Source organism: Colossoma macropomum, unplaced genomic scaffold, assembly GCF_904425465.1.
Source record: "Colossoma macropomum unplaced genomic scaffold, Colossoma_macropomum, whole genome shotgun sequence".
Taxonomy (NCBI): domain Eukaryota; kingdom Metazoa; phylum Chordata; class Actinopteri; order Characiformes; family Serrasalmidae; genus Colossoma; species Colossoma macropomum.
Genome location: NW_023494825.1, coordinates 906,967 through 917,500, shown reverse-complemented (window position 1 = coordinate 917,500; position 10,534 = coordinate 906,967). Strand labels below are relative to the sequence as shown.

Sequence of the window (10,534 nt, the reverse complement as noted above, 5' to 3'; positions counted from 1 at the left end):
TTTGTGCGTGTGTGAGTATGTGTGTGTGTGTGTGTGAGAGATTGTGTGTGTGTGTGTTTGTGTGTGTGTGTGTGTGTGTTTGTGTGTGTGTGAGTATGTGTGTGTTTTGTGTGTGTGTGAGTGTGTGTGAGAGAGATTGTGTGTGTGTGTGTGAGAGAGAGATTGTGTGTGTGTGTTTGTGTGTGTGTGGTTTTGTGTGTGAGAGAGATTGTGTGTGTGTGTGTGAGAGAGAGATTGTGTGTGTGTGTTTGTGTGTGTGTGTGGTTTTGTGTGTGTGTGAGTGTGTGTGTGAGAGAGATTGTGTGTGTGTGTGTGGTTTTGTGTGTGTGTGAGTGTGTGTGTGAGTGTGTGTGAGAGAGATTGTGTGTATGTGTGTGTGTGTGTGTGTGAGTGTGTGTGTGAGTGTGTGTGAGAGAGATTGTGTGTGTGTGTGTGAGTGTGTGTGAGAGAGATTGTGTGTGTGTGTGTGAGAGAGAGATTGTGTGTGTGCGTGTTTGTGTGTGTGTGAGTGTGTTGGTGTGAGTGTGTGTGAGAGAGATTGTGTGTGTGTGTTTGTGTGTGTGTGAGTGTGTGTGTGTGAGTGTGTGCGAGAGAGATTGTGTGTGTGTGTGAGTGTGTGTGTGTGAGTGTGTGTGAGAGAGATTGTGTGTATGTGTGTGTGTGTGTGTGTGTGAGTGTGTGTGAGAGAGATTGTGTGTGTGTGTGTGTGTGTGTGTGAGTGTGTGTGTGTGAGTGTGTGTGAGAGAGATTGTGTGTGTGTTTGTGTGTGTGTGAGTATGTGTGTGTGTGTGTGTGTGAGTGTGTGTGAGAGAGATTGTGTGTGGGTTGTGTGTGTTTGTGTGTGTGTGAGTATGTGTGTGTTGTGTGTGTGTATGTGTACATACAATGTAGAAAATCTTCTCTGGTTTTTGGCTCTGAGGGTAAAATCATGTGAACTGCTGAAACTGTGGAAAAAGAAAATGAAACGTTTTCATTTAAATACAACTTTCTAACAAGGATGGAGATCAGACACTTTACCAAAAGCAATCTCTTTGTTCTCTCTCTTAAATAATTTCAATATTATTTATTAAATCATAGCCACAGAGCTTGCATACAAATTGCATAACAGTTTCTGAATGAATAATAGTAACTACTAAATAATTTATGTTTTTATATATTACTGAATTATTTAATTTGTGTAAGCCTGTGTGTGTGGGTGTGTGTGTGTGTGTGTGTGTGTGTGTGTGTGTGTGTGTGTGTGTAGGTGGGTGGTCAGTTGGGTGGGTGAGTTGTAGAATATTGAGAACTGTTAGTGTATAAGTAGACTGTTAGTAATAAAGATACTGTGCAGGTACATTTTTCATTTATCAAGGTATAAACAATGTAAATGTAACTCAAAGGTACAACAGTGGTTTTAAGGTCCAGTTGTGTACCTTACATTTGTTTTTCCCAGTTGAAAAGTTCGTATTTGTACCTTTTCATAACCGAATGTTTTAAACAGAACAGTAAAATAAAAGCCTGGAGACGAGACGGGGTGTGTGGAGTCAGTACAGCTTAGAACATATCATTTCAGTGGATTATGGTTCAGTTATGATCCCTGACTAAAGGTACTGAGATGAACCCTTGAGGGTCCCACCCCAGTGACAGGAGGGGCACTGCCCCGGTTACAGTTTACTACCTTTATTTCTGAGAGTGTAGAATTCAGCAGTCAGAGTTAGAGAGGAATGTTAGATCATTAGTGTGTAAATGTGAAATCTTATGTCTGACTTTTACTCTGAACGAGATGTTCATCATTGTGTTTCGCAGCAGGAAGCTCCTCTTACCACGTGGAGAGATTTTACTGAATTCCTGCTTGCAGAATTCCTCTAGTCTCTCTTTCAGATCAGAGAGCGATTTCCTCACTCCATCAAATGAAAGACGTTGATGGACAGTGATGCTGGGTGAGTCCTCAGATCCAGAAGAGGCACAGAGAGACTGGAAACTCTACAGAGAGAGAAACATAATGGACAGAGAAAATAATGTACAAGGGGAAAGTCTTAAAGGCTGGTCAGCTTTTTTGTTTAATTCATTTTTTTGCTGTTATATATCGGGTCCTGTATGAACTGATTACAAATACAATTTCAATTACAAAACAATTCTTATAATTTTGTGTTTCTTCTGTTTTATTTAAGAGAGCGTTGTAAACTTATATAAACGGGTTATATAAGGCTGAGCACAGGGCCTACACCAAAGACTCTTTAGTTCTTAAAAATTCTTATCCTTCAAACTGTAAAATGTTATTGAGGATTAAAATATTATCTTGCATCACTCTTGCCTCCTGAGTCTTTCTGGCAGAAATGCTTTGAACTGTTTTGCTGTTAGTGGAGAATCTGCCAGCCTTTCTAGCAAGAATGCCATCTCTGAGTTCGATGTGCTGGGCATCTCTGGGAGAGGAAGACAACAGAATGTATCACCATTTTCCTTTTCACACCCTGTCCTCTATTATGTGGTACTGATATGCTGACAAGGTCAATGCCCAGCGCTGAATCCTGGTAAAGACCATTGGAAAGTGAAAGGGTGTGCATATAGATACTGACAAAAAAAGAATACTCCTAGCCCTTCTTTCTCAAGCTGTGAGTAGCCCCTTTTCTGAAGAAAAACTGCAGTGACTCACATAAGTCATACTCGGAGCTTGAAATAAAGGATATAGGGTGTGTGTCGACCTTTGAGGCCTGGTTTATTGTCCATTCAGAGTCCCCACATATCCTTACTGGGCCATCCTCTTTCATAACTGGCACTACTGGGGCTGCCAGTTAGAAAAGTCCATTGGCTCAGTGATACCTAATGTCTGGAGTCTCTCCAGTTCTGCCTCCACCTTGACTCTTCCTCATGCTCACCTTGCATGTGATGTGCATTCATTTTAGGCTTTACTTTGACATGGCCTGTTTCTAATTTTTCTCAGTATCTCTGCACTTTTTATCTATGGGTCACTTTTTCTGTCAGTGTCTTTAAAACCACAGTCACCAACAAAGTGTGGACCCCCACAACGGTAACCTTCCACTGGTGTGAAGGACATGTCTGACTTCCTTTTTGTTACACGATGCACCTGATGATGCCACTCGTCTGGCCATGCGTATGTCTTGTGTTAGTAGCCACTGACTCCATGGATTATACAATCTAAAGCGCATTTGTGAAAGTCAGTGTGGTTTCTCTGAACAACCGATGCTGCATACTGTCATCATTTATAACACAGACTACATTGCCGTGCAGTATGTCCCTTAACACTGTTCCATATTATCAGTCCTCAGAGGGCTGCTGTCGTCCTAGAATGCAATCTTCCTTGGGTTGCCAAATTCCGACATGCTATACTGTCAGTGCCAAAGAAGTCAGTCCCAGCTTGGAGAGTGTAAAGTAAAGACAAATACAAATTTATTTAGATTTGCTGAGATTTCTAGTATTTTATTTCTCAGTGCTGGTGCTGTTAGGGCTGCGTCTTCAGGGCTTCAGTCCTGAATACTCAGATGCTCCAAACAGGCTGTCCAGCCTAGAGCTGTTGCTACAATGTGCTTTTCTTACCCAGTGTTCTTACTTTAAATGTTACATTACACCACAGCAAACCAAGTACCCATGAGCCCCCCTCTAAACCCCCTCTGACATCACACTGAGTGTGAAGTCACTGTGGAGTGAAGGCCTGGAGAGGGAGAGGCAAGACAGTAGAGTGCTCTCATTGTAATTTGTTCCCTCACTGGTTCTAACATCAAGCGCTAGAACACTTCACTCTGTATCACCACTACACTACACTACAGTACAGTAATACTCATTTCTGCTAGCATTCTATTGGCTATGCAGTGTTAAGTCAGTGCCAGGCTAACGGTGGTGTACATTACCTTTCCCACATTGGGTAAAACACTGATGGCAGCTCTAGTTTAAACTCTGACATTTGAAGCCTGTAATGTGCTTTATTGTGTATGTTTTAGTGTTTCAGTAAATCCTTCAGTAAATACTTCAACTTGAAGCCTCACTCTTAACACTGGAGGAGGCTTTAGTACAGTATGCTTCACTTTACTTAGAGCGGACAAATACAATTTACGAGCTCTTATAATTTGTTATGAACAGTACTTATAATACATTATATTAATTCATAATGCATAATAAGCGTAGCTAAAAGGTGTAATGCACCATAAATATTTACAGCTATGTTTATGACGCCTCATGAATGCATTATGACATGTTATGAATGTGTTTCTAAATGCTTACAAACATCACATTCATAGAAAGTGCTACCAACATAGCCATTCTTTATTTGCTGACATGTCACAGTTAAATTCTGCATACCAGATAGCAGTTTACTACTTTTCTCACCAATTAGAATCAGAACCATTTGCTTTCCTTTTCCATGTTCTAGAGTGACACAAACCAGTGCTTCTTTAGTTGAGACCGAAAGACCACTAGTGAATGCGCTAGCAAGCATTTTGAACATTTTATAAGCTATAGCACATTGAACTTAATTTTATTTAAATATCTGTTCCCTTAATAATTCATTTTTGCCACGTCCACGTCTTTGGGGTACCCTGACAATTTAGGAAATGCTAACAGGGTTTGAGCTGCCAACCCTAGCAGTGCTCTAAAAGCCTCTTGTTGACACAACATGCACAACATGAAACATCAATGTTTGTTCACATACCTGTAGTATCAGTTAGATTTTCAGATTGTTACCTGGAGGAAATGGATGTGATCCTCTGTGTGCAAAAGCTGCTCCAGCTCTGTGTTTCTCCTCTTTAGATCAGCGATCTCCTGCTCCAGTTTCTCCAGAAGTTCTTCAGCTCCACTCAGTTCAGCCTCCTCCTGAGCTCTGATCAGCTCTGTTAGCTCAGAGCGCTTTTTCTCAATGGAGCAGATCAGTTCAGTCCAGATCCTCTCAGTGTCCTCCACTGCTGTCTGTGCAGAGCTCTGTTACAACATACACACACAAGATGGAGCTCCATTTAAACAACAGCTATCATTCACTCTCTCACTGGGACTCTAGATGACTCACTGTCCCCATTGTGGCTGTGTAGGATCCCAAAGTGTCCAACACTGGACTCCTCACTGACTCCACTGGCTCCAGCAGATCTCTGCTCACTACTCACCTTAAGAGTCTTCACAGCCTGTTTTAGCTCCTGCAGCTTCTCCTCTTTCTCCTGGAGTCTCTGCTGGAATTTAATCTGTATCTCCTTCAGGTGGTTCTGAGGAGAAAGAATTTGTATTCTGGTTTATATTGACAGCAGCTGAACAAGTTCACTCTTGTTCTATCGGTTAGCATATGGGGGCGTATGGGAAATATGGGCGTTGGCTGGTGAAAGATTTGCTGACCGGTTTGACTTGTTTAAAATTTCTTTACCCAAACATATTTTCATATTCATTATCATATAAAGTGATCAATGTACAACTGTGTAGTTAAATAATGTATCAATTTTAGTCCAAAGTACAGAGGACATGAATGGATACTAAAATATGTTTTACTTCTCACCTGTTTCTCTTTTCTTTCTGCTACAGCTGCAACTGTATCATGGCCTTGGTGTTCATCCATTGTACACAAATAACAAACAAACTCTTGGTCAGTACGACAGTAGATCTCGATCAGTTTATCATGTTGAGAGCAGATCTTCTCTTGTAGCTGTTTGGAGGCTTCGACCAGCTTGTGTTTTTTCAAGCCAGGAACAACATAGTGAGGTTCAAGATGAGTTTCACAGAAAGAGGCCAGACACATCAGACAGGACTTGATGGCTTTGCGTTTTCTCCCAGTGCAGAAATCGCACTCCACATCTCCAGGTCCAGCGTAACAGTGAGCAGGAGGAGCAGCTTGGAGTTCTGTCTTCTTCAGTTTCTCCAACATTTCAGCTATAAAGTGGTTTCTGCGTAGAACAGGCCTCGGGGTGAAGGTCTCTCTGCACTGGGGGCAGCTGTAGACCCCCCTCTGATCCTCCTGATCCCAGCAGCCATTAATACACACCAAACAGAAACTGTGTCCACAGGGAACGGTCACCGGATCCTTCAGCAGATCCAGACAGACTGGACAGCTGAACTGGTCCCGACCTACTGAAATACTGGCCTCTGCCATTCTCCTGCACTCACAGTCTGAGAGAGAGCAGCTCTCTGAGATCAGTATCGTTTTCTCTGAAATTAAGGAGCAGCAGAGTGGGCGTGGCTACACACGGTCACTTGAATAATTATTTTTTCATTAAAAGCTCAATATCTACAGACATTCTAACTCAGAATTTAGAAATTAGTGTAACAATTATTAGTGTTTCTTCTACTCTATACTTTATCAGAGACACAATCCATGCAAGGAAAAAATATATCTGGATTATAAAAGTACAGAAAACTGTATTTGTGATGTTACTATAGATTTAACTTAGTCAGTTTGGTGTATGAGGTTTGGATACTTAAAAGACAAAGATTTATAAACAGGAACTGTTTCTATAATTAAGAAAATAACTGGTGAATAAAGTTTGACACTCCAGATATGGTGTGATGAGTGTCCATGCTTTGTAGCACAATGATAATGCAGTACTCTACATCACCACAAAAGGGCAGCACAGCACTGCTGTCAAAAATGTCGGAGGATAAAGAGTCTTTTATTTTTTAAAGGAATTCAGTGAATTGTGCATTTTCTTCACATTTGTCCTGATGTAGAATCTTCATGTGCTTCTCCTTGTAGGGAGCGGTTTACTAGGTTTTATCTAGAGCCTTACTGGCTGGAGGGGAACCTGTGGCTGAAATCCAAAGAACAATCTCCAAAAGCCACTGAGACACACTGTTGGCTGAGGAGGGGGACAAGAGCACCACCAAGCATGAAGATGAGACCATCACTCTGAATAATCCCGTTTCACCAGGTGCAAAGAGAGAGCAGCTTCACACAAGATCACAAAGAGGACGACCATCTGAGAAGCGGAGAGCTACATGTCCTGGTACTCATGTGATCAGAGAAGGCCTCAACATTTTTTGGTCTTTTCCACTGAAACTCATGTTCAGACAACTCTCAGGTGGATCTGATCTACTCATAAAAGGCTTCTGCATAAACTTTTGGAGTCCATGGCAGCTCAAGTGTCATTAAAACAAAACAGGAACGTACTGTACCAAATACTCAGAAATTCTGAAACTCATGTTTAAATTTGATGTAATTCTACTTTTCACTCAATTTGTTATGCTGATGATCTAATTTGTAATGAAAAACTTTGTACTAAATAAGCAAGAAAAGCACAATGGCATTTAGACTTTTGGACTCCAATGTATGTTTTCATATTTTGTAACAAGACCAATTAATGAAGTTCTTCACCTAAGTGATCAATGTGTTTTAACCTTATACAGGAAAAATACCTGCATGTATTTAGTGTATACATTATATTTTTCATGGAAAGCAAAACTTTTTTTTTCAATAAAACAAAATATATTTCATTACAGTTTTTCTTCATGTAAAGCATTTTTAAACAATGGTACCAAAACCATTTTTACTGATTTCTTTTTATTTTATTGCACGCCAAATGTACATTAAATCAATGGAACTCTAGCTACTATAAAGCTGTAAGAGTTTGTAGCTCAGTATGATTAGAATACAGAATTCTTATACTTTTCCTCAAAGCACAGTTTATCACTGCACACAGACATTTTCAGTTCTGTTACTGAAAAGACTTTAGACTCAGCATCTTAGTTTCTTTAAGGCTCAAACAGCTGAGACAACCAATTCCCCCAGGAAGCTGAGGGAATGGGGTCTGAACATTTTCACAACATGAAAATTACAATGTAAATGACATATTGAATCGTGCAACAAGGTAACCATGATATACAAAATACACATCATTTTGGATCACACAACCTCACAGTTCCACCACTATCCCCAAACCAACCATGAACCCAGAATCCAGCTTTGAGAGGCTGAGTGAATGTGGTGTGGACTGTGTGTAGGAGGGTCACTGTGTCAGAGACGCTGTAGAAGGACAGTTCCTACACTGTGATCCGCATACACTCCTATTCTGGAGGAAGATGAGGCTGAGATCTTAGTCTGAATGCTGTTGTGATAGAAAGAGAGAGAGGGAGACCACTGCAGACTCCGGGACTGACTGTTGTGTCCAAACCTGCACTCATTACCCCGTCCTTTCCTGCTGATACCTTTATATGAAGCTGATATGTACAGCTCCCATCCCCAGATACTGCTCCACTCAGCCTCCCAGTAACATCGTCCACTCACACTCTCTTTACTCAACACCTGATACCAGCAGTCAAATCTCTCTGGATAATTAGAGTAAAGCTGGACTGTCCCACTGTTCGTCACCACTCTGTACTTCTCAGACAGACTGAGGTACTGATTCACTGTGTTGGGATCCAGAGTCAGATGACAGAAATCTAACAAAGAGGACAGGAAATATAAATATTTCAGAGTGAGAGGCTAATAATGTTTCATTCAACTCATATTTCTATTATTTTAGAAAATTCTTAATCATTGATCAAAAGAATAACATTCATATTAATATGTTTGCGTGTGTATTTTGTGTGTATGTGTTTGTATGTGTGCGTTTGTGTGTGAATGTTCTTGTTCTTCTATTCTGGTGGGGACTTTGACCTCAATGCACACGGACCCATGGGGACTCCTGTCACTGAGGTCCCCACGGGCAAAGCCCCACCGATAGGTTCAAAACAGTATTTGCCACACCCCCTGCAATTTTCTAGGAAGTCCCCAGGACAACCGTTTTCAAGAGAAAAATCTGTGTGTGTGTAGCTATGCGCCCCTAGAGGTCACACACGGTATTACAGTCCCCACGAGGTTTCGTGTTCTGGAAGTGTGCGTCGCTTTTTGTTCACTTTTGTTCACTCTCTAGCGCCCTCTCTGGACAAAAGTAGTATTAAAGTTTGGTAAATATATTTTAAACTTTGTGTGTTTGTGACCACAGATAGACATTAATTTTCTAATAAATGTATGTGAAAAATAACATTAATCATATTTTATTTCATATTTGTAAATTCACAGATATAAAGTATTGCCTTTTGTTACACCTGAGTCTTTTTAAACCTTTCATCTCAACCTCTCAGTTACCTCCTATTTCTTTTTGTTATTAAGTATCATTTAGTTAAATAAACTATACATACAACAAACAAACTAACTAATTTATTAATTAATTAATGCATTTTTATACAATTTAGACGTATTTAAGGGTGTACTATTCATTCGGATGTTAAATATTAGACTAGCTTTTATGTAAATCCATGTTTTATTTCCTTTCATACACTTTTAATTTTATTTTATCTCACGTTAACTTTTCCATCTTTATTGGTTGTTTTATTTTTTCCATTAAACACTTTGTATGTACTATTTAAGAAAGGTGTTAAAACTACTACTACTACTACTACTAATAAATATAGCCGCAAACACTTTGAGCTTAGACCCCTTATAATAATAATAATAATAATAATAATAATAACTAACAACATTTTACCATATGGCAGACTGGAATCCTATCAGAGAAGTGGCACAGTGCCCTGAACAGACTGCTATTTTGTGAAAACAATTGGTTTTATAACAATTAAACCTCTGTGATGATCTTTAACATCTTATCCATAAACTAGCAAATAATGACTCCACCTGCTAAAATCTAAAATGAAAGAATGATGGTTTTGTGAGGCCGTTGGAAGTGTTGTGACTGACGGAACCCATTTACAGCAGCTCTACTCTGTCATGTAGTATTCCACATATGCACAAAATTGTAGCTTAATAAACATAAACATTATACTGCATTAAGTGTCAGTTCTTCAGTTTTGATTGACATCAACTATCCTATAAGCTAGCTAGCTGTAAATCTGGCTGTACAGGTACCGGAATGTAGCTGCTGCACCATTTAAGGTGGAAAAGGAAATGTAAGTAGGAAGCCACAGTCTAGCTAGCTATGAAATATATTCTTAGTATTGTCTTATGCATCTGTGGCAGTCGCAGTACACAGTACAAACAAGGGTGGAAAGAAACAAGCACAATATTCCCTTTTCTGGGTCGAGATGGGTGCTGGAGCGTATCCCTTCAGGCGGAAGGCAGGAAACCTCCATGACCAGAAGGATAAGAGGCTTAGAAGATGGATGGATGGATGAAAATTCCCTTTTTTCCCACTGTCTCATTAACATTCCATCCTGACATAGGAAAAGCCAGTTAGCTACACCAGTTAGCTACATCAAACCCAGCATCAAAACACCAAAACCAACACAAAAAACAAGACAAACCAAGAGATTTGGTAACATATGCAAGGTCAATCAAAGCAAAACTGAAGAGAGAGGCTGACAAAAGATGCCTCATCTTCATAATGTTGAAATCAACATAATTAAACAAAACTCACTAACTACACCAAATATCAACTGCCATGTATGTAAATCACATGAAAATCAACTGCAATGTAACTGTTGTATGGGTGAAAGTTGGGTGATGTCTGAGAACTGATACTAATGCTCTGTAATACAGGTGAACCGAGCTAAAGCTAGTTAGCCATTACATTTTTGTCACTGGGAAAAATGCTAAAATTGCTATCGTGATGCTACACATAACTGATTTGATGGCTCG

General features: G+C 40.0%; 1 protein-coding gene across 1 annotated transcript in view; it reads right to left on the bottom strand.

The window, feature by feature from the left end:
- LOC118800193 (tripartite motif-containing protein 16-like) overlaps window positions 1-6,073 on the bottom strand; it is an 11,452-nt gene extending 5,379 nt beyond the window's left edge. Inside the window, exons 1-5 of the mRNA XM_036560372.1 lie at window positions 5,468-6,073; window positions 5,088-5,183; window positions 4,675-4,908; window positions 1,803-1,962; window positions 885-944 (exon numbers count right to left, since the gene is read on the bottom strand). Of these exons, the coding sequence (XP_036416265.1) occupies window positions 885-944; window positions 1,803-1,962; window positions 4,675-4,908; window positions 5,088-5,183; window positions 5,468-6,058 (1,141 nt within the window). The 5' untranslated portion in view covers window positions 6,059-6,073. The remainder of the gene's footprint in view (window positions 1-884; window positions 945-1,802; window positions 1,963-4,674; window positions 4,909-5,087; window positions 5,184-5,467) is intronic.
- Between the last annotated feature and the right edge of the window lie 4,461 nt (window positions 6,074-10,534).